The sequence below is a fragment of the Electrona antarctica genome (assembly GCF_951216825.1).
Source record: "Electrona antarctica genome assembly, chromosome: 10".
NCBI classification, from domain to species: Eukaryota; Metazoa; Chordata; class Actinopteri; order Myctophiformes; family Myctophidae; genus Electrona; species Electrona antarctica.
In genome coordinates this window covers 18,681,777-18,707,517 of record NC_136791.1, presented here as the reverse complement: position 1 = coordinate 18,707,517, position 25,741 = coordinate 18,681,777, and the positions used below count along the sequence as shown (strand labels likewise).

Here is a 25,741-nt window from a genome sequence, read left to right as displayed (position 1 = left end):
CATTCCTTCACTCCTTGTCGCACAGCACAACTATGTGACGATGGGCGCTTTGAAATGTGGCAGCCAAGTCTGTGGCCTTTTAAATGTTTGTTTAGGGCAGTGACGTGACGACGTGAGACGTCAATGCGTCATGTGGCCATTATAAATTTGTGCCCGACTATGTTTTGTACAATAACACACTGCATTCATGTCTCGTAACGTATATGTGGCAGTGAATCTGCAATGAATGAAAGTGACTCTATGTGCAGACTTCTAAAAGTCAAAATTATGCTTCATTTCAACATTAGCAGGCACCCCTCACTTCACACAACTGTGTGAAGTGAGTTAGTTACAGACACTGTAACTAGTTACACTAATATGGATAATATACTTCTGATACACAAGAATCAAGAGAGTTTATTTGTCACTAATCATTTAGGTACAAGAAAACACTTATTAGCCAGGGATGCCATGAGTCACATGGTCTTCCCTGACATAATCTGCCCACTGTAGTCCCATGCACAGAGGTCAGGCCGGCCTCTTCCAAGTGGGACCAGAGACAAGGGTGTGTGACTGCATCAGTGTTGATTTTGACAACACATTTTGATGTAGTTTCAGTCATAGTCTTAAATAAAACTTTGTTTAGTTTTAGTCACATTTTAGTCATTTGAAAAGTTACGGTTTTAGTCTAGTTTTAGTCTACTAAATCCACAGTTGATTTAGCAAACTAAGATGTATTTTGGCGGGCCTTGATGGAGTCGTTATGGCTGATTTTACACTTGGTTGCATGCTGAAAATAGCAGAATACATATTCCTTCAGAGCAAACATTTCAACTCAAATCTTTGCTTCTGGGAGGTCCCTGGAACAACATATTTTCAGATGGGGGTCGGCAGCCAATTACATATTTTTTGGGGGGTCCTTGACATGAAAATGACATAGAAACATAGGTTTTTCAGAAAACTGTCAGGATTTAGAAGACATTTGTAGAATCATCCTCAGGTCTAAATGGGTTAAGGCTCTAACACATGCTTGCATGGCTGAGGTTGTTTAACCTGCACAGTGAATACAGAGCAGATGTGTAAAGTGGAACATACAAGCACTGCAGTGCAGGACTGCATGCATATCAACACACCCCCAACCTTCCTTCTGGGGATTTTAAGAATGCAAGTGGCCCTGCACTGCATAATAATGCCAGGCAGGCCCTGGTGTGAATGAACTACTCAACTTCTTTTCTTAAGTAAAAGTATCACACCGCACTGTGGAAATGCTCTGTTACAAGTGCGAGTAAAAGTACTAAAGTATAGAGTGTCGCAGTCCCGCCCCCTACCATGGCCCAGGAAATGAATCCCAATGCATTTTTCCCATAGACATTTCAAAAAGTATTTATTTAAAGACGGTTACGCCGCGGACAAAGCCAACTCGAGTCGTGAAATGTCTATGAGGAAAATGAACGGAGAATAATTTCCTGGGCCATCGTAGGGGGCGGGACTGCGACGCTCTATTGGCATCAATATATAGGCTAATGTACAGTAATAGTGCTCATAGTGCAGAAGTATTAACGTACTCAGTACATTTCCACCAGTGGCTATAGGCCAGGGTTTCTCAAACCAGGGTGCCGTGACGCACGTCCAGGGGTGCCTCCGAATACTTTGATATTCATATTTGGAATGTATCAATGTCACTTGCACTCTTCACCAAATATAGCAGATCTACAAGTTAACAATGGGTCGTGAGCTTGTACGTCGGCTATTTTTGGTGAATGTTCCACCCAGAATATGGATGCTGGGGTTTAAGTGGTTAAACGTCAAATATAACAATTATTTTCAATCTGTCCTAATTGGAAACTGATATTCTCTCAAGTTTTCTCCATGCCTCGTAGGGTTGAAAGATTTACATTAGCACATAAGGTGCTATAAAGTATAGCAATGTAATTTAAAAAAATCTAATGGGGGGTCTGTTGTCCTAATGCATATCAAATCGGGGCATTGAGAATCCTGCTATAGGCTGCATCCATCCATCTTCAACCGCTTATCCATAGTCGGGTCGCGGTGGCAACAGCTCTACCAGAGAGCTCTAGACTTCCTTCTCCAGAGCAACGTACATTAGTAACTTCATTCTCTGAGATCCCGAGGCGGTCGCGGCACATATTGGAGATGTAACCCCTATGCGGGAGCATAATAACCCTTACCTTGATGTGGACAGTGACGGTGGCTACCCCCGGGGGCATGGTGCCCCCCTCGTCCCTGGCCTCCACCTGGAAGGTAAAGGTGGATGACATGCCCATGGACGCCAGGTCCTCGAAGTCCAGGGACTGCTTCATGGTGACCCGTCCGCTGATGGGGTCCACGGAGACCAGCTGCTTGGCCGACTCAGTCCTCAGCCGGTACGTGACGTTGGAGAAGAGGTCTGCGTCTATCGCCTGAGTGGGAGGGAGGGAGGGAGGGAGGGAGGGAGGGAGGAAACGGAGATGATGTGAGGAATACGGTACGTGGTGAGAGAGGGCAGAAACCTCTTATCTCCATATCTTCATTCCTTTAATTCCTTTAATTTAAATCATCACCTTCTTAAACTAATGGCCTAAATACGTATTTTCTTTTTTTTAAGTTTTTCAAGAACATTTTAAAACTGAGCCAAAACAAAATGATATATTTCTTAATTTCACCAAAAAACGTTTATAACAATGTATGACTAAATAGCATAACATTACACTGTCTGTCAGTTATGAAGTGTCTATTTATGAAGTGTCTATTTGTACGTCTCTAAATGTTTTGATGAATTGAACAAGGTGGACCCTTTTGTAAACAAGTGTAATGCTTAATTGGGTCGTCCACTCACAGTCTTTGTATTGCGTTTGTGCTTGAAATGTACTGTAATTCTGCAAACTGTTAATAAATATTTCGATCAATCAATCATGTAACATGAGGATTAAATATAATTAAATAGGATTATACTGTACATGACTTAGGCCAATGCACTTATTGACTTACTCCTGACTTTGTCCATTTTCTTTTGGCCTAAGTCACTAAACCATGCCTAAAAAAAATGCTTAAGTCACACTCTTGAGATAGGCCATTTCACTAAGATAGGCAGGATCAGCGTGATCCATTTCAATTAGAACTTTGGCGATTTTACCAGAGGTGTCCAGTGTCATGAGGAGCTGACTTAGGCCAAAAAAATATTTCCCTCAAAAAAGGCCATTAGTTTAAGAAGAAATAAATTAACGTTTGCAACTTTCATAAATCGCCTTACTTGATCACACTACACAGCATCACCCAAAAGCATATTATGTATGCTCTTATAGCACCGGCCTTTGGTGGTTTCTCAAAGCCCCTTTGTGAAACCACATAGTTTTTAACTATGTAATGACAGAATTACATTGTATTATGTTTTAATTTGATTGTATGAGTGTTTGGACCTCAGGAAGAGTAGTCTTCACTGTAATGAGGACTAATGGGGATCAATAAACAAAGACACAATGCTCAGCCGTATAGTCTCCTTGATAGAGCCTTGGTTTCAGCATTACATTAACAATACATCGGAAGTCGTGTATTGTTCTGTTTGTGAACAAGCGCAGGCAGCGCGCAGAGAGAGACACTGGCACCTACTGAACGCATACAGTACGCATACAGGAGAGATGTGGCCTTTGGTTGAAGAACAATGTCTCATGAACACCAACGCACTAAACTGTGACTACGATACGTACTCTGTGTACTATCCATGAAACAACAGACACAAAGGGACAGAGAGAGGGTTAAGTTACATGAGACATAAGACATACGTTTGAGCTTTTCTATCTGCTACTTTTTCTGTTTTGGAGTTTGAATCCTGAAAAGTAACAACTTTGGACATAATGAGGTTTCCGCCCCACAGCGACGATGACATATCAGTATTGGGTCATGCCTCCCGTGCCTCCCGGTGTGAGTATTTCTTTAGTCATCAAAGGGTTCGAGGTCTTCTCCCAGCATTAAATGGCCACCCTCCTTAATGTTAGCCTCATCTGCAGCTCATACGAGATGACAGCGATGTAGGCCATTAGAGACAGTCTGTCTGATGCATAATGCTGATGCATGTGTACTATGATAGATGAGTCTGCCGTTAAGACTGTTGAACAAGGTCTTGTTCAGCAGCCGGATGACAGGCGGTGTCGTCAGGCTAGTCTCAGATCTTGGCTCTTCCTTGGACCTACCCGAGGATTATGCCAGGGATAAAGGACTTGGACGAAGCTCTTCCTTAGCCCTACCCTCGGATTATACAGGGACAAGAGACAAGACTTTTTCTTTACTTTGCTCTCCCTCAGGGACCTACTTGTGGTTTATATCAGTGTCAGCCTAACCTATGCGGATTATGCGGTTGACACACACTGACAATTTGCATCGCGCCAAGATTGTCTTTTGACGTCTTTTTGTATTTTTATTAATTCAGAATGGTCCCGCCTATAGGTACCCTAACCAAGATGGCCACGGCCATTGACTCCTGTAATGACCGCGATATTAAAACGCTTTTTTTCTCTGAATTGAGGTGTTTGAACAGTACGTTGATGTTAGGGGCTCATTACTAAATAGTCGCTACCTCGCGGTTACGATATTAATGCTTCTGATGACTTTTAAAATGACGGTAGCCACATTAGTTTTAGGCTATAATGTGCTTTTTTATTCTTGTTTTTCTCGTTTGATCTCCTTTCCCAATTGCCCACTTCTTCTTTCCTTCCTTTTTTCTTCCTATGGAAATAACGACGCGATGGGAACTATGCACAGAAACAAATTCCACCCACTTCTTTACCTTGTAAATCTGTGATGTGACAATAAAGCCGATTCTGATGTACATTAAACAGCATAGGCGATACACACAGAGGGGGCTGCAGTCAGACAGTACATTCACTCACCAAACCCCAGAGTGCTATTCAGCGAAGACGCCATATAAAAGGCACAGAGATAATGAGAATGAATAAATCCAAGGCCTCTGGATCAAAGCGATAAAAAACCGGGCTCTCGTTGTAAGAACACTTGCAGGTGGAGGAGCGTGGACGCACAGGGAATTTCATTATTCACTGATGCTATATCGTCTCTGGGTGGAAACCTCATATGTTCAACACGGTTACTTGTCAGGATTCAAATTCGATTCACAATCGCTAATTAGCAACACGCTTCGACATCGTAGATCTGCTACATTTGATTCTTTCGTGCAACGCTGTAGTATGATAGAGTAGGGAGGGTTAATTTATGAAGAAAAAAAAACACTGAAAAGGTTAGAATATGGAGATAAAGAGGTTTCTGCCCACGGGACGTCAACCTGCATGTGAGTGTATGTGTGTGTGTGTGTGTGTGTGAACTTCATCCACCACTGCACACATACATACACAGCCTCACGCTCCCCCCCCCCACACAAACCAAACCTCCATGAGCCAGATCTGACACAGAGACATTTTCAATCACACTTTCCCTGGTTTGTGGAGCGTTGCGTTAGTGTTCGTCAAGGGGAACTCCTGTCAAGCGAACAAAACAAAAATGTTTTGCTGCTGCCAGGCGGAAACCAAAATCGTAACTTTTCAGGAAATGAAAAAATAAATACATTTGCGACATTTGAGAAAAGCAATTTAGGTTTTGATTCTTCTGTGGATACATGGAATGCTAAGTGCTGCAGCCTGCATGGAGCATATGCTGTTTTAAAACTGCTGCCAAATGAAGTTAAAGGGTGATAAAATTGTGTTAACGCAGCAGCTGCTGAACGCACCACTGAACGAGAAAGAGAGAGGGAGGGAGACAGAGACAGAGAGAGAGAGAGAGGGAGGGAGACAGAGAGAGAGAGATAGAGAGAGAGAGACAGAGACAGAGACAGAGACAGAGACAGAGAGAGAGAGAGAGAGAGAGAGAGAGAGACAGAGACATGACAGAGAGAGAGAGAGTGAGAGATTTAAAACACTTTTTCTCTACGTGGTGTCAACCAGGGGTCCAAATGGACACTTATGGATCTGTATTCTGTAACCTTTACACTAACCTGTACACTCTCAAGAGTTAAATTAGCACTAAAGGATTTTACAGTGAGGTCCTGGAGATTAAAAAAAGAAAAAAGAAAAAAAAAAGAAAATGTGGGATTCTTGAAATCAAAGACATGGGCATGCAAACAGGCCCAGGGTGAAAAAGGTGACAGTGTGCAGAACCCGCGGTGCACATTTTTTGAGGGGGGGGGGGAGGGGTCGTGGGGGACAGTAGGGTTATACTACACTTAATTTAAGTCAGAGGAACACAAAATGTCCATTTGGTCCCATGTGCACATCCTCTGAGTTACAGAGCGGTAACTCCGAAGGGGGATTCGATGACAGGCTAAACCAGATAAACAGATGTTTGGTTTAACAATGATCTCACAAACAGATGTGGAGGATTATTGTTTTGCAATGGACAGCCAACATTAAATGCAGTGGTGGACAGTACATTTACTCAAGTAACATTTTGAGGCGCTTTTACTTTACTGGATTGGGCATTTCCAATTTCCAATACTTTTACTTCTACTCTACTACATCTCGGAACCAAATATTGTACCTTTACTCCACTACATTTATTTGAAAACTTAATTGTTACAAAACCTACATTAACCACTTCATTTGAAAATATCTACAAGCTCACAATGTGTCGCGAAGTGATACATTGTGAGCTCAAACTTTTCAAAAGGTTTTTATACATTTAAATACTCAACACGGGACATTCTGCATAATGACCTTTGGCACTTTAAGCACATTTTGATGCCAATACTTTTGTATACTTTTACTTTGACTTTTACTTGTAAACTGAGCATTTCTACAATGGAGTACTATTTACTGAAATATGCGAGTAGTACATTTTTCCACCACTGATGAAATGCGACGACAGGAGGAGAGACAGACAGAGAGGCACACAGACAGAGGCAGACAGACAGACAGAGAGGCAGACAGACAGACAGAGAGGCAGACAGACAGAGAGAGAGGCAGACAGACATACAGACAGAGAGATAGGCAGACAGACATACAGACAGAGAGAGAGGCAGACAGACATACAGACAGAGAGAGAGGCAGACAGACATACAGACAGAGAGAGAGGTAGACAGACATACAGACAGAGAGAGAGGCAGACAGACAGACAGACAGGCAGACAGGCAGACAGACAGACAGGCAGACAGAGAGGCAGACAGAGAGGCAGGCAGACAGACAGACAGACAGACAGACAGACAGACAGACAGACAGACAGACAGACAGACAGACAGACAGACAGACAGACAGACAGACAGACAGACAGACAGACAGACAGACAGACAGACAGACAGACAGACAGACAGACTCACGCTGAGCGACAGACAAGACTCACGCTGAGCGACAGACAGACAGACAGACAGACAGACAGACAGACAGACAGACAGACAGACAGACAGACAGACAGACAGACAGACAGACAGACTCACGCTGAGCATCAGGATGACTGTGCCCACCGGGCTGTTCTCTGACACGTTCACCACGTACTCCTCCTGGGAGAAGACGGGGCTGTTGTCATCGATGTCTGCCACCTGGAAACGGATGATGCCACACTTTAATCCGACTAATACATTTAATTCATTCTTAAGAAAATGATCAAACATTTAATGAAAGAATCAATTCATAATCAATCAACATAGATGGAAATGTTGCTGATCTGCAAGCTCACACAACATATTGTCTTGTGAGCTTGTACAGGATGAGCTGCTTTCAAAATGTTTCCACGACACTGTTGTGCGATGAAATATGAAATTGGGATTGAGCGGTTAATCAATTTGTTGATACAGTATATTATACTTTTTTTTGGGTTTTATATAAAGATAATAAAAAAACATGTTTCTCTGTATTAATCATTAAAACCGGGAAAGCATCTGTGATTCTGTGTCAATCGAGATTTTAGCGTTGGCTATTCAAAAATAGCAGATATACAAGCTCACAGCGCGCCACAACGTGCCACGCTGCATCTGCTACTTTTGAAGGTTTTTGAAAGATGTTGGAAGTGTGAAAACCTGTGATTTGGAAATCAATTATTGTAGGATCACCCTCAGGTCTTATAATGGGTTCATCAAAAAAAGTTATCGATAGAATAATGGAACTAAAAGAATCAGACGTTGTGTAGCATGTGGACTTGGATGTAGAAGGTGAATATGGCACGTCGTGGGTCAGAGACAGAGAGAGAGAGAGAGAGAGAGAGAGAGAGAGAGCTGTGGACCTGGATGTAGAGGGTGAGCATGGTGCGTCGGGGGTCCACCGCCCCATCCGAGGCCTCCACCACCAGGTCATAGCGGCTGGTCATCTCACGGTCCAGAGGCACCAGTGTGTAGATGCTGCCATTCTCGTTGACCGTGAACAGGTCCGGAGGGCTCACGATCCTGTAGAGGACCTCGCCGTTAGAGCCCAGGTCTGGATCTGTGGCCTGGGGGGACACAAGGGATTCAGGAGGGGGTTACAACCTTGGAACGCATCTACAGTATGTCGCTTTAGCTTTTAACCACTTTTAACCGTTATGTTATACATTATCTGTTAAGAAATAGGAGCACATCTTTGAATATATATTCTTTCACAGCAAACGTTTTTAACTCAAATATTTGCTTCTGCGGGGGTCCCTGGAACAAAATATTTTCAGATGGGGGTCCGCAGCCAAATACAGCCAAATCTGGGGGTCCTTGACAGTTTGAGCACCACTGATACGTTTTTCAGAAATCTGTCGTACATTTTGTAGAATCTGGTCTTAGTTCTAAATGCGTTAACAGTGCTGGTAGAAAAAGTACTCGCATGTTTTAGTATCAAGTATCAATAATGCAATATAGAAATAGTAAAGTCCGGAAATCATAATTTACTTGAGTAAAAGTACAAAAGTATTGGCTTCACAATTTACTTAAAGTAGCAAAAGTAAGAATACGTTTTATGCAGAATGTCCCTTTTCAAGTTTTCAAATGTATTTCAAACATATTTTGAAAATAGCAGATCTACAAGCTCACACTGTGTTACGGACAAGTAAACAATAATATTACCAGAATCACAAAAAGAGATAGCCCTAAATGACCGTTAACAGCTCTGTAAGTAACTCTGAGAGTGTATAAATAGCTCTGGATTAAGAGCGTCTGCTAAATGCCTAAATTGTAAATTGTATAAATAGGTCCTAGTACTAGTTGGACTCCTAATGTGCCATAGTAAATCAGTAGTGTGACTCGTGAATAGTGTGAGACTCGACATTCAGTAATTGGGTATTATGATCAAAATAAGAACATTATAAAATGGTGTGTAAAACTGAAAATCAACTCTTTGCCACGAACACATTTGTCCGTGTACAGACATATGACCCCTGTTCACAGATACTGGAAAGTTTCAGGTTATGGAAGGTACTGAGTTGCCCTTCAGAGAGCCATAATACAGCCTGAATGCTCCCACATGACACACTGTCATTGAGCAGTAATGTCTTTTAAGAAGATTATTAGTTCTTTTGAGTGTGATCCATTACAGTTGGGCTTTATGTTGGGGCCGGGGCAGGCATGCAGCATTCAGACAAACCCACCGATACACTGCTGTGACTGAACATTCCTAAGCTGACATTCCCCCACACACATTTTTAAATATCATCCTCTATTCTTCGTGTTGCAATTAAGTGTCTTTGTCAGGAACTAATCATTTCCAGGTTCAAAAGGCCAGATGTTTCATCAAAGGGTGAAATCCTTGAATTCTACATCCTGTCCTGAAATGCACTTTATTCTTTATTCACAAGAAAATAAATAAAAAACACATCAGAGAGCTGAAAAGAGCAACATCCTGTGATGTTCTACAGGGTGGTGGGGGTCTGTTGCCTTACAAATTCTTAATCCCTCGTGGATATGACAGCTCATTGGGTATGCCTGCGGGGTTGTGTGTGTGTGTGTGTGTGTGTGTGTGTGTGTGTGTGTGTGTGTGTGTGTGTGTGTGCGACTGTGCGTGCGTGTGCACGTGCGCGTGTGCGTATTCACACACCAACAGTCGCTGAAGCGCTTTGTTGTAATTAAAAGACTGTGTGTGTGTGTGTGTGTGTGTGTGTGTGTGTGTGGGTGGTTGTGTGGGTGGTTGTGTGTGTGAGAGAGTTTAAAAACGAACTGCAGTTCAGCATGTTTAGTTGGGGACTAGGGAGAGGGATCGATTCTATCACAGAATCAATTCTAAAGTTATGGAGAATCGTAAATCAATATGTGTTTTGCCTTAGCAATTCTCTTATCGATTCTAGTGGGACGTGGCGTCATGTCATGAGAGAGAGAGAGAAAGAGAGAGAGAGAGAGAGAGAGAGAGAGAGAGAGAGAGAGAGAGAGAGAGAGAGAGAGAGAGAGAGAGAGAGAGAGAGACCAGAGTCACATCATTGAAATCAAATGACTGACACAAATATGTGTCATTCTAATAAAGCTTTTGACTTCTGTTGAATCGCCTGCCAAACGGAAAAACACCATTTTTTATATACATATTTTGATGTGAAAGTTAAGGTGGTTAAGTGTGGATTGTATAAACATTGAACCAATGGGATGTATTAACAAGAGCTTGTGACAAACTAATAACTACATTGGAACACAGGCTCTTTTTTCGGAAAAGGTAAAGCTTTTGGACATGCAAGGTTTTCTACGTGACAGCGATGAGGAAATGTAGCTCAACAAGGAGCAGAGGCAGAAAGAGAATAATAAGAGAACAAACTGACCGCTCCCTGTTTGAATATCAAGCACAGCATGACAAACATTTAGAGACACAATCGACCCGACGAAGTCTTTTGAGAAACACATGAAAAAGCAACACACCAATTTGGGCAAACAGTAAGATCCTAGCCGTAGGAGACTACACGCACAGAGACCACTAAAACTATGACGAAAAATGTTCATCGACTATCTTTTTGCCATCAAAGCATGCCAACATACATTTTAGTCAACAAAATCTAGGAGGGAGGAGTAGGACGAAGGCTCCACATCCTCGCAGTGGGGGCTCCTCACTGGCAGGTGAGTCAGTAGGATTCAACACACAGCAATGTGTGTGGGAAGGAAATAATTGGCATACAGTAAGACTAAATTGGGGGCACAAAAATGGGGTAAAAAGCACCAGGGCTGGAGGTGAGGCTTGCTCATCCTACAGGTACAGTACATACAGTATGAGCACAAGCAACTGGAATCATAACTCTACCCATCCATGATAAAATTGTAAATATAGTATAGTGGTGTTTACAGTAAAAATGGTTGACTATGTGCAAACTGGCATGGCCTAGCCTAGACATTCCAGAAATCCAAAATGAACCAAGCCTACAAATTAATGTTTTCCACAATTTCTATTAGCAAACTCATCATTGCGTTTAATTTTGTCCACATTAATGTTTTAGGTTTATTTCAAACAAACTTATATTCCAGACTGAAAGTACACACTGTCTGCACTGTAAAACATCTGAAAGAATGAATTAGCAATGGGAAATAATCAGTAACAACGCATACACAACGCATGGCGATGCCTTGCGAGTGATGGGACTGGTGGTACTTTCACTTGAGGTATATTTTTATGCCAATACTTTTGTACTTTACTCGAGTACATTTTTTAATGCAGGAGTATTTCTACATTGCGGTACAGCAAATTTATTTCTGAGTACACACACACACACACACACACACACACACACACACACACACACACACACACACACACACACACACACACACACACACACACACACACACACACACACACACACACACACACACACACACACACACACACACACACACACACACACACACACACTACGCTTTGGAGCTGCAATCCAATTATTTCAAAGCCAATGAATCAATTAATGAATTAGAATATTTCTGCATTCCACTGAGGATATAGTTCTACTTTGCCCTGCAAGCTTGGTTGGAGGCAGTTCTTTCCTGGACTCGCGAAAAAGAGCACTTTCATTCCTCCTTTCGGAAAATTTAAAGTTAATTCGACCCTCTTGCATAAAAAATGGCTGAAAGTTATGCTTTATTCAGATATTCCATGTGAACAGATCTTAACGCCTACTGTACACAGTACACATGATATTGGTTTATTTTATTTTTACTGAAGGTTTAATTGGGTGCATGTGCAATGCTGGGGATTCGAACCCGGGTCTCCTAGCTAGGGACACTATGAGCCAATTAGCCTCAACCTGTAGTCGGTTAGAGTAGTAGAGGCATTCTGCATCGTTATTTTTTTTCTTATTACAGTTTTATTTCTCTTGTTTTATTTGTTCCAGTATAAATCATATGTTGCCATATTGTATTGTTATTCACACACCAACATTTCGCTGCTTGTATGCTGTAACTGTATGAGTGAGTGATATTAAACACAAAATACAAGATCTACACGCTCAAAACGGGACACTTCGAGACGCGTTTCGAGCTTGCAGAGATATGCAATGAGTGTGACTCATGTACAGACAGGTCATTAACACTTAGGCCGCTATCATTTATTGAAAAATTAGGATCTAATTCACGCCAGCATTTTTTTAATTTGAGCTCTTATTTTGAAAAGCCGCCATTTCCGGTCCATGAGCAGTAGTCATAACCTAGGAAACTACACAGAGCGGACAGGCCTTGTTTACCATCTGTAGCCAGACCGGAGCTCTGCAGAGCTCCAGATCGTCATATCTGTGCCGTCAAAGAAACGCTGTTTTGACCAAAATGCCATCTGGGACAAGGAATAGGAGATACAGGCGATTGAAAGAAATGGATAGAATGGATTATTATGGCGACGACGATCTAAGATGGGCGATCCAGTGCTGTGCTAACAACACAGCTAGCTAACCGGCTAACGTGAGTAGCATTATGGCTCGAGCAATCGAACGCGCCATAAAAGCGCAATTGCCGAAGGCCGTCGGCAATGGCGTTAAGCGTCAGTATCAAAATTAGGCTTCAATTGACTTTAATCGACGGCAATGGCGCTGAAAGTATTAATTAACAAAAAACACAAAACGTTAAAACATGGAGATAAGTGGTTTTTGCCTGACAGCAACAAAATGCTTAATTTATACTTGGCTGTATAGCCGTTATGGCAAAACACGCCGCGTCACGTTGTGAGCTTGTAGAACATCTATTTCCACGACAATGATGCTAGGGGTGGGACGATATGGGTACCTCAAGGTACGATATGTGGCGATATTAGGCCCTTGATAACAATGCTATCACGATATTTGATATATTGTGATATTCACTATATTGCAATGATATATCACGATATCTGTAAACATAAAAAGCAAAAATCGGGAATTAATTATGTATTTATTCCAAAATCTTAAAAGATTGTTTTGCGTCACAAACTGGCCAATAAGTACACAAATCCTGCCTCATCCAAACAGTGAAACACTGACTGCAACATTGCAACTTGTCCACAAGTTGTCTGTCCACAACAATCCATCACTAAAATATGTAGTGAAAATGCAATTGACAAGACACAAATAAAATAAGATGGACACATTAAAGTGCTGAGCATAACATGCAATGAACCTGGACCGATTTCATGTATTCATCACCAAAACTTGTTTTATGTATTGTAAAGTTGGGCCCATTTTATTTCATCAACAATATATCACTATATCTGTAACAGTGTATTGATTATTTATCGTGGTATTGCGATTTATCACAATATTGATATATTGGCACACCCCTAAAAGATGCACATTCAAGGAGAAACAAGCTCACAGAAATGTACCATACTATTTTCAATGCCGTTTAATCAGTGTACTAGTGAATTGTAATCAAAGATTGGAATTAATTATAGCCAAACTTAGCCATAATAAACTGTGATACAATGATTATGCGGTCACTATGTATTATTTAGCACACTGTGTGCTAAATAATAATACAGTGTTACCACACATTAGGCCACGCTATTGAAAGAGCACTTATTCGTTCCTTCCAGAATAGTGCTGCATGCCACAGTGTGCTGCAGTTCCACTTTGCCAGTAGGTAGTGGCAGCTTCAACGTTGGATAGCCTTACTGGGGGCTTGGCCCGACCACCGAGAAGAAACATGTCCATTTCATTGAAAGTGAAATGGACATGGTGGCCGAGGATGGTATTGCACTATGGGCCATGGCACTATGCATGGCACTATTTACAATTTAGGCATTTAGCAGACACTCTTAATCCAGAGCGATTTACAATAAGCAAAAACAAAAAGCATGGCAATACATCACATACATAAAAAGTAGTTATCATGAAACATGTGTAAGCTAAGAGCGTAACAGTGGAATATCTATATAATGAAACTATACATATAAACTATATACATACTATACATATATACAGTACTATAAAGTGCTATGACTACATAAAATGCAAGTCTGTATAAGTCTGTATAAAATGCTATCTAAGTCTACATAAAGTTACTCAGGGTTTTCAGACTATGGCGGAAGATTGGGAGTGAGTCTGCAGTTCTGATTGTAATGGGAAGTGCATTCCATAGTTTTGGAGCCAGAAGGGAGAAGAGTTTGGGACGTGTGGAGCGTTTTCCCTGAGTTTTTTGTGAAGGTACTTCCAGCTTTCCCGCGTTGGCTGATCTGAGTGCCCGGGAGGGTTTGTAGGATTCGATCATACTTGCAAGATATGGGGGAGCCATACCTTTGGTTGCTTTGAATGCCAGCATCAGAGTTTTGTATTCTGTGCGGGCAGCGACCGGGAGCCAATGGAGGGAGCGGAGAAGGGGGAAGACGTGTGAGAATTTTGGCTGGTTGAAGACCAAGCGAGCTGCAGCATTTTGGATCAGTTGGAGAGGCTTAAGTGCACATGCCGGTAGGCCGGTAAGGAGGGAGTTACAATAGTCAAGTTTTGACAAGACTGAACGGTCTAATTCGTCGTATGTTATAGAGTGTAAACCTACATGACATACATGAACGTGCACTATGCTATGAACAGCCCAGCGCGTTCATGTATGGCCCAATACCAATCCCAGAATGCACTCTGTTCCAACCTGGAAAAATGCCATGCAAAATGCATGCAGTGGGTGAGCAACTCAATATGCTATGCAAAATAAGTTGATCAGACCACTTTGCTAAGCCCAGGGAATGGAACATTTTGATTTAAAAAACTCACTTATTGATTCACTCATACCAAAAGAAAAAAATTATATAATAAAAAGTTGCTCAAGTCAAATATTGATACGTGATTAATTTTGATTAATTGATACAAAACCTCTAATTAATTAGATTATTTTAATCAAATATTTATGTAATCTAATCCATTTTTGCTATTTTGTTAATGTTTTCAACATGGAAACGATTAAAAATGTCAATAATTGTGATTATCTCAAATTTGCGAATAGGCAATGTACCGCCTATGAATGTTCAAACCCCCCCCCCCCCCCCCCCCCCCCCCCCCCTGGCTAGTGTTCGCATTTAACCTAAATTTTTTTTTTTTTAATTTTGTTAATAACTCAGACTGTGCCTCAGTAGCATCTCTGATTAGCTGACTGAATGGCATGCTGCTTTCATGGTGCAGTTGACATGAATGCTAATCCATTTGTCCCGTGCTCACAGTACTGCAGCATGGAGAGATGCACTCTATAGCATCATGTAATAGGGCTGGGAATTCTTAAAGATGAGGTGCCACAATTTTTGTATTTTTCCAGTTTTTCATGTGTCTATGAGGTGACACTACTTCATTAGACACCCTGGAGTCGTTTTTATGTGCAATGGTGTATTAACTTTGTATTTAGGGTTTCTTCCTGGAGGCTGAACCCTTGACAGTAAAACGGGCCAATGAAATAAACAGTAATATAGTGACATCACACTATCAGCCCTTCCCCTAACCCCTCCCCCTTCATCATACAACTACAGCTGTGGGTGCGGCTTCAGTTCAGGTGGATCACCACCCATCACCACCCACCAGGCAAACCAGGCATACTTAATTAACTGGTGGGCGTGTCCACATAAAAGCATGATTTTAACAAATACTGTACACTTTTTGCAACAAGTTCTTCCTCCTTATATTATAATAATACCTGATGATCATGTTTTAGGGTGGGAAAAAATCGTGGCACCAGCTGCAGGTGATGTAGTGATGCCTGGTCGATACCAGCATATAGAGAATTCCAGTAATCTGGTTTAGATTAAATAAAAGCATTAATTACGTATGAAATATTGCTTGATTCTATGGTATGTTGTGAAAAAAAGTAACTTGCAGATCTACAAGAAAAAGTATAATACAAGGTTTAAGTCATTAATCAGACGGATTGATTTAGTCAATGGAAAACTATTGGATTATTTTTTTTGTTGATTTGTTGATATACAGAAATCAACCAAAATTTTGGTCCGTATAGGTCCAAAGTTTACATGAAGAAAATGTTGTGCATTTTGATCAAAGATCCCAGGAGGAGATAGATAGACACAAAAGTTGAGCGGCACGAGGAGACGGTGTATCGAAAGTTTTATTGCTGACGGTCAAATGGTTCATGAGCTATGCCTGTTCAAAGTTTGCATTTTCAATTGAGTGCTATAGCGCCACCCTTTGGCCAATGGTTGTGGGCTTTGTGGCCTCACCGTTTGGCATGAGGACACCATATTGGCAAGTTTCGCGAAAACTGCCTACACGGTTAAGCCAGAACTGCTATTTTTGGCGGAAGAAGGAAAAGAATCAGACAAATACAATAAGAGACCAAAGTCCCTTCAGGCTTGGCCCCTTAAAAATAGCAGGTATACACATTGCAAAGTGGTGTGAATTGTGAGCTTGTAGATCGGGTAATTTTGACACTCTTCACACACTCAAGTAAGGCATTGATTTACGAATAACAAAATGGATACAAGGTTGACTCTGCCTGACAACAGCGATGAATATCAATGCATGCAGTTATGCTGCTGAGTGTGACAGCACGGTGAAACGCTCCAGTGTGTTTATGTGTGTGCATATAAAAGGAGAACAGGTGGGATACGCTTCCATTCAATTTCAAGACAACAGTGATAATCCACAATGCCTCGGGGGTTAGCATTAAGCTACTTAATGGCATTATGTGTTTGCACTGACTATGCAGTCATCTTCTCTGGCAGCATCTGTCTGCCTGCCGCTTTGGTACACAGTACCGCCCGGAGTGTTAATTTGACTTTTCTTTTACGCTTTTAGAGATACATTTATACTAAGGATTTGACTGTGTTGTCTGTGGATTCCAGCCTGCATGGGGCAATGCAGTATAAAATAACTTAATACTAAAATTAATTAGTTTGTAGATTTGCTATAGACCAAGAATGAAATAGAATCAAGCAATATTTCATACGTAATTAATGCTTTTATTTAATCTAAACCAGATTACTGGAATTCTCTATATGCTGGTATCGACCAGGCATCACTACATCACCTGCAGCTGGTTCCGAATGCAGCTGCATGTCTCCTCACCGGTACCAATGACAACATCACCCCCCGGTCCTGGACTTGCTCCATTGCCTTCCTGTTGTGTTTTAGAATTTATTTTTAAACTTGTATTATTTGTTTTGTGGGCTGGCGCCAACCCATCTTGCCTCGTACATCGCCAGACTAACTAGATCTCTGAGATTGGCTGACCAGCTGCTGCTGTCCTCAGACGAGCCCTCCGTCATCCCGGTTCTCCATATCTTAGTTTGTTGGTGCTTTGCGCTCCTGGCCGTTGCTGTAACCTAGTTTTTGGCCTATGCCCTTTAAATGTAAATGATTCTGCAAATGCTTTCCATTGTGCTTTTTCTCTTCTTCTGCACAGCACTTTAGTTGAACCACGGTTGTTGCTTGTGCTTCACAAATAAAGTTTAAAGACCTGACTTTCGAGTGGCAACAACAATGGATTGAAATAGTGTAAATGATTTGAAATTACATTCTGATAAAATGAGTTTTGAGACTTTAGAATGATCTTTTTTTATACAACTACTGTACGTTGTTTACACAACTTGAAAATGAAATTCTTGTTTACGAAAAAAAATATCATATTTAAGTTGCTCAGTGAAGGAAATGTTCTTTTTGTGCTGCCTGCCCATGCTGTGAAATAAATGCCCAGGCTGTGGTTGTAAATATATAATAATCGACAGTATAGTTTAATACTAGTCTTTGATACCGGACTACATATCACTCAAGGAAAGTAAGCGTTTAGAACAATATAGGACCAACAAACTGCTCTACTTTGCAAATAACTCAATTTAATGCTAATTTCTCAAGGACACAAACAAAAAAACAAAACAAGCCAATATTTTCCCAGACACAGCTGAAGGGCATCCAAGCGCAAAAGTGAGAATTTCCCCTTTTCTACCCTTCACTCCATCCAGGGAATAAATTGGACCCATTAACAATGGATGGATTGCATTGATTATTGTTCCGGTGGGTAATTAACCATTCTGCAGTAGCATTTTCTCATAATATGCATGTACTGTAGGCCTAGATGTGTTCAAGGATATAGGCCGGAGTAAAGCAACAGCATTAACATTCACTTGGATCCAGCTTGGAGATGCTAGCTACATTCTTATTGGAAAGAAATGAAAGAAAAGATGAAAAATAAAACAAAAATGAAACCCAAAGGGCCTCAAGAGGTTGTGCTGCTCCTACAACTAAAAATACCAAAGTTGATTGAACTTTGAGTAACAGTGCAATCCTTATAGAGCCTTGCTTTCCGGGCGGAAGAGAGAGAAAATAAAAAGCCCTTAAAGTGGAAGATTTGGCCCAAGGGTGGCGCTAGAAGAATATGATGGTGTCAATAAAATCAAGTATGGTTCATCCTTCATCTACGCCCTTGCCCAGAGGATGCAAACAAAACACATGCTGTGCACATCCACTTGCTCCCTAGAGTCTAGGGAGCATGAAGGTGCAAAAAAAAACGTTGGAAACGGAAAAACTTTTAAAGCGTTATTCATAGTCTGGATTTTCGGTGGTGAGGTGACCACCGAACTACAACTTGACGTCACGAGCCACGGTGAAGAGCAAACCACCGCCACCGCCCCAGCCCTTCTCTCTGTTTTTACTCACCACCGCTCAACGTTATTTCAGCTCCGGTGGTCAACTCACCACCGGAGCGGTGGTCACCCCACCACCAAAAATCCAGAGCCTTAACAGGGAAAAGTTAAATGTTGAGAGAAACCTAGAAAAAGTGGTTAAGAAAGAAAAAATCAGACCCGTCTGAAGTGAGTGGAGCAAAAAAACTCAGCTTCCCATCATGCACAGTGTGAAGCTCAACAGCGCCACTTTGTCACCTGTTGGTACCACACACACACACACACACACACACACACACACACACACACACACACACACACACACACACACACACACACACACACACACACACACACACACACACACACACACACACACACACACACACACACACACACACACACACACACACACACACACACACACACACACACACACACACACACAGTGGCTGCACCCTATGGTTGCACCACTCAAAAAGCACCAGGCAGCAATTCCAGTGCAGTTGGTCTACATTGGTTTTACCACTGATTTAGACATTCTGGATCCGCATGCATATTCAAATAATATGCTAATGCCGCAGCATGGCCTTGTTGTGTCTCGCCCACCACTACTGCTCACAGCACAGTGGCACGTTGGACCGAGAAAGATTATGTTTTTAGTGTGACATCATACAGCCAGCGCAGATGTTGCGGAGGTGCAGAATGTTCCAGTGGAAGAATGTATAATGTGACATAATGGCTGCTCTGGTGTTAACCCATTTAGACCTAAGGCCGATGCTTAAAAATGTCTTCTAGTTTTCTGAAAACATTATGTTGCTATATAAGTGATGCTCAAACTTTTTCATGTAAAGGACCACCAAAATTGTATGTATTATTTGCCTGCTGTCAAGGTACTGAGTGTCTATGCTGTGCTGCACATTCACGTCTGCCATTTTGATGTGGGCACCCAGAGTGTATCCAGACCTAGGCGACTAGGCGCGACCAAATTCCCTTACGGCAGGCGTCTCTTGGAGGTTTTTAAGACAGCTGGTGGCTGGAAATGAAGCTCCACCCACACAGGGGAAAAGCTGTGTCAGCCAGAAAACCGAAACGCTTTGCCCACGTGGCTTTTCCCTGCGTGGGTGGAGCTTCATTTCCAGCCACCAGCTGTCTAAAAACCAGGAAGAGACGCCTGCCGTGAGCGATTTTTGGTCGCGCCTAGTCGTCTAGGTCTGGATACACTGAGAGTTTGAACATTTTTGTTTTCAGCTAGGGGGGAAAAAACACTTAGGTGGACACGGATTGTTTGCTTGTGTCGTCAACGAACACTAAACAAAAATAATAAAAGGCTAACGTCTACCTCCGTTGAGCTTACAAAAAGGCAGTCAGAACCAAAGCATGTCCCATGTATCTCCCGTTGAGCTGGCACATATATGCATGCTCACACAGGATGTCTGGCTGAATCCTTCTGTGATTAATCCACTGTCAAACAGCAAGAGCAATTAATCTACGACAGTAATTAGAAAAGTCTTGCTGCCCGGCAGAGCTGAACCAGGACCAGTCAACAGGGGTGGCTGCTGCTGATGCTTCATGGGACAAATCTGCCCCAATGTAGTTCAGTTCATTGATGTATTAAATGTGAAGAAACAATACATATCAAGAGAAAACAGGTTATTGTGCAAGAAAAGGAAGAAGCCGAAATGCTTATTTTGGAATAATTTCCTTAATGGAAGAGGTCATTAAATTTAACAGATTAAAAGTAAACCAATGTAGACCAATTATGCTGGAATTGCTGCCTGGTGATTAGAACTGGGCAACCTTGATAACGGGAATATTGTTAATCCGTCGTGGATACAAGTAGCCAAAATTAGTTTTCTCAGACGGGTGAGAAGTTCATACGTGAGAGACTCGGAGTAGAAAGCTGCAGAACAAGCCTGCAAGGTTTTACTAATGCATTTACTAAGGTATTACTAATGTTGAACTGCTGTTCAACATTTCTATTGAACCAGTGTAAAGTTTGTTTCTGGCTTTTTTTTCCATCCCTTTTTATCACAATGAACATCGTGATGAGCATAATCAACATGGGTTGATTAATTGTGAAACTTGAAATCACGTTTGAGACTTTGAGGAGTGTGTGGAGCCCCGAGGGGGAGAGAGCCAATGAAACAGCAGGGGGGAAAAAGGTCTGAAGTCCGTCTGTGTATACTAGGTGGCCTTACTGCCGCCATGCGAGTGTTAATAACAAAAGCATATTCATTGACCATATCGTCCCATCGCTAGTACGGGCACAGTATTGCCCGAACAACCTGTAAAAAATAAATTAGGTTACTCACCGTGACTCGACCAACGAACACACCTGCCTCCTCCTCTACAACCGTCAGATTGGTGGGTCGCGTGGGGTCAAAGGTGGGATCGTTATCGTTCACGTCAGTGACCACCATGAGCACTGTGGTGGTCGAAGTCTGGAAAAAAACAAAGGCATATTTAAACGTCAGTGACCACCATGAGCACTGCGGTGGTCGAAGCCTAGAAAAAACACATATTCAAGGACACATTATCATTTTTTTTTTAGATCAGTGGTGTCAAACTATCGGGCCATGGACTTATTTGGGGGTAAATGAAAGACAACAGTGGAGGGAACATATAACCTAACTTTTTTCATGTCAAGGACGCCCAAATTGATATATATTTGGCCACGGATCCCCATCTGAAAACGTTTTGTATACCAGGGAGGGAGGGACCCCCAAGAAGATGTGTGTTTAAAAATTAAAATAAAATAAAATGCTTTGCCGGTTTTAATGGGTCAAAAGTAACAGTTTTGGGAACGCTAGGTTTCTGCCAGACAGTGAGGAAATGTGTTTAATGTTTTCATGTCAAGACAGCTGTTGAAGTGGGCCGACACTCACAGGTACCGCTGCACCAGTTCTTCTGACCTTTGCCCTGCTCAGTGCCCTTATTACTTATAATTGTTTTATGCATGTTGGGTAGGCTGTGAGCAATTAATTGCGCACGTCGTTACCAAGTGCCCCCGGAGTTTTCGAGGCTGCTCATCTTTTTGCCACCTTGCTTCAACCACCTTGACAAGAGGAGGAAATCCTGTGAAATGATGGATTTTATTTGGACCAAACTATTCCCTGAGTTTCAGATGTTGGATGCAGTGATTAATCGCTGCGTGCGAGGCCAAGAATCATCGCTACAGAAGAAGCAAGCTGTGCTTTAATTAACGGCACTTTTTTTTTCACCCCTCTCGTTATTTGGCAAGATCAAAATATCTCTTGCATGATGCTTGCATGTTTAAAAATATGGGAACGCATTACTTTTAACAGATTCACTGCCAGGTATTAATTAATTATTCCACCACTGCCAGTGTTTTTCAGTGAAACGCTTATTTTGACCCGAGACGTGAACCGAATGTAAAAAAACAAAGAGTTGATTAAATCAATGAATTACCAGCTGCATTATTGTTTCCATCAGGCCGAAGGCATGGGGAGAGAGTATGTTTTGCACTCCGCCCCTCCGTGTGTCTGTCTGTCCGTCCGTGTGTGTGTGTGTGTCTGTCCGTTCGTCTGTTACCAGCTAATCTCCGGCACCATTAACCCGGTCGATGCCAAACTTTGCACATACACTCCCTAGATGCCAACGATGAACCTCTGCCCCAATTTTCTAGAACGGCCTGTTATAGCGCCACCAGGAGGCCGACTTTTGTAAAACAATTTTTATGATATACTCCATATTTTGTCCAAAAATCCAGCAAATCGTTACACAGTATCTCTATAGTCATGTACTCAAGACGGATCTGTCCGATATTTCATATTCCATCCTAATTGGCTAACATTGGCTTTGCAGGATTGGCCCGTTTTGAACAAAAAGCCTCAAATCATGAACACAGCATACAATTTACGTGAAGTCTTTCACGCACTTTCATACTAGGCTGAGGAATATATCCCACCCTTTTCACATTGGCCTGTTATAGAACAAAATGTCTCAAATCATCCAATTGCCATCAAAGGCGTAAGAACAAATGGCACCCTTTTCACATTAGCCTATTATAGCCCCGAGGGGCACTTTTTCTAGTTATTATCTGTGGGGGTCCGCTATAACTGCCTCTGTGTCAGTTTCAGCAAAGTAGTTTAGGTAGGAACCAGAATTCTCTAAGGTGGAACTGAGTTCCGTGTTCGCCCAGCGCACGCACGCACGCACGCACGCACGCACGCACGCACGCACGCACGCACGCACGCACGCACGCACGCACGCACGCACGCACGCACGCACGCACACCACGGTTTAGCCAATGAGAAAGCCAACTGGACTAGCACAGCAATGTCAGCCAATGGGAGAGCCAACTGGACTACTAGACTAGCTTGGACATCGATGATAGACTCAGCTTGGCATTGCATAGCAGCTGGTAAAAAATAGAGCTGTGTGTTGTGACAGATGATCGTCTAAGTTGGCGAAGAGTTATGTTGACGTGGCTTCTACTTGGAACTTTTAACTCACTCTAAATTCACTTTTGACGCCTTCTGGTCCAAACACCCTCAGCGCCGAGATCGCCTTTTCACGCCTTTTTTAATATCAATTGATTACGGTTCACAACTATGTTCTGCATGCACTTGTAACACTCTGGTTGCGGTGCGATGAAACATAATAATAAAAAAAAACTGAAATGAAAATTCTGCTGGCTTATGTTGTCTATGGGAACGCAGTTTTTAGAATCGTAATATCTTGGATTCTTCTTTAGTTTTTCACTTCCTGACTCGCAGTTTCCGGGTAAAACGGCTTTCAAACTAAGACGATCTAACATTGAAGTGAACGGGTGGCAATCTGTGAGTTCCATTTCAGCCACTAGCTGGCAATGTTGGCGGTTAAGTTGTATGTGGAATTGACCTCTTCTTTTACAGTGGTAGGCTACTAGCTTTTCGGGTTTATGATCCGGTCGGGAGCGGATGATATCGCTACGTCATGTTGTAGTCATTTTATTGTTATTTTTCCGGTTTGAGGGAAAGGAAGTTCCAGATGGCTCCTGCCTGATGACTACAAACAATGACTACAACATGACGTAACAATATCATCCGCCCTAGACCGGTTCACAGGGAAATTTTATAACACAGACCAGGCTTTCCTCCGAGGTGGAAAGCCTGGTGACGTGAGGTTAGTAGGCTACTAACCTGTTTCAGTATTTTTCTAAACCATCAGGTTTCTGGTTATCCTACTATCCTATCTGATACTGTGCTGTATGTGTATACTATACAATGAGGACACATCTGTCTGGGTTTGACCAATCGATCTGAACGTGTACGCATTAATTGACCCTTGGCATTATGAAGGGAGCGAGGAAGCCAATTCTTCACTTTCCCCCAAATCTATCTATTAGCATTTTTATATACTCAAGTAAGAGAGACTGCCTGTTGTGGGTGGAAATGCCCTCGGCCATATGGGGGGGTTTGACCAATAGATCTCACTCAGGCATGGAACACGTACTGGCAGATGCAGGGCGTGGCATGTTCACATTTCGACATGGAAGCTGTTTATTAGTATTCAGCGAAAACTCAATTAACATTCAATTAAGCTTACTGTGTCGTGGGAGGAGACCAGCGGATAGTGATTTACACTGCAGTGCCAGAGTTCACTCTTTTTAGAGTAGCACTATTGTCTCTGACGAGTGGAAACCTCATTATGACCAAAAGCTGTGACTTTTCAGGACTCAAATTCAAAAAGTTTCAAAGGTAGCAGATCTACAAGCTGCACGAACGGATCTGGTGCTTTTGATGCTTTTGTGGGACGCTGTAGTATGATCAAGTAGGGCGTTCATTTACCGAAAAAACACAAAGTTAAAAAATGGACATAGGAGGTTTCTTACTTATACTGTACCTGGGCTCCGAGCTACACGCGCACGCACGCACGCACGCACGCACGCACGCACACATTCTCTCTGGTGTTGTAATGTGTGTGCAGTGACCGACAGCAACTAAGAACATTGACTTCCTCAATAAACTCCAATACGTTCAGAACTATCTGCTGCACACCTGCTCATCAGTCAGGGGTCACCGCCGTGATGGTTTGTGGTGGACATTTTCATTTTTGTCACGGCTATACAGACAACATGAGTGGACAATAATATCACCAGAAAGGTGGGGTTGGCGAAAGGGCATTTCTGTGTGGAGTTTGCATGTTATCCCCGTGTCCCCTAGGTCAGGGGTTCTCAACCCGTGGGTCGCGACCCCTCTGGGGGTCGCCAAATTATGTTGGGGGGTCCCCAAATTATTTTCCAAAAAATAATGGAAATGAAGAGTTTACATATAGTACACATATACACCTTCCCTAATGATTATCTGGTTTCAGTATTTATTTATGGTGTATTGTCTCTATTATTAAGTTTATTGTAGCAGTCAATTTATATTGGGGGCCGGGAGGGGGCGGAGCGGGGGTCCTGAGACACTGCCAAAGCATCTCTGGGGGTCCCCGGCCAAAAACGTTGAGAACCCCTGTCCTAGGGTAGGTACCCTCACAAATATACATGCAATAATCCTGGTCTCCGTATATACTGCCTCCATCTGGTCAGCCTGATGGAGGGGAAAGGAACTGGTTGGAATAACGTGTTCCTTTCACGCCATACGTCCTCCCGGGGAAACTCCCCCCTGTCAGTTCATAAGAAGCGGCCTGCTCACTCCTCATGCATTGAAGGAAGCATGAGCTCAGTTCGGGGCTCTCCTCAGGTTGGCAGAGGGAGAGTAGTGCCCAGGATTACATCTTAGGCAATTGGTATCGGGTGAAAAAACGGGTTACAAAATTGTGGGTTAAAAAAAAAAGGTGAATGGCACGAATGGAAGGAATTTCCTGTGGTGAAATCTCAACAAGCAAGT

The 25,741-nt window shown here is 42.4% G+C and overlaps 1 protein-coding gene across 3 annotated transcripts in view; it reads right to left on the bottom strand.

Moving 5' to 3' along the window:
* LOC306931686 (protocadherin-15-like) overlaps positions 1–25,741 on the bottom strand; it is a gene marked incomplete at its 3' end in the record, with an annotated part of 360,480 nt that overhangs the window by 80,242 nt on the left and 254,497 nt on the right. For all 3 annotated transcript variants that reach the window (XM_079513231.1, XM_079513232.1, XM_079513233.1), the window contains 4 exons: positions 21,215–21,343; positions 8,191–8,394; positions 7,409–7,510; positions 2,169–2,399 (listed from right to left, as the gene is read on the bottom strand). In XM_079513231.1, coding sequence (XP_079369357.1) covers positions 2,169–2,399; positions 7,409–7,510; positions 8,191–8,394; positions 21,215–21,343 — 666 coding nt within the window. The remainder of the gene's footprint in view (positions 1–2,168; positions 2,400–7,408; positions 7,511–8,190; positions 8,395–21,214; positions 21,344–25,741) is intronic.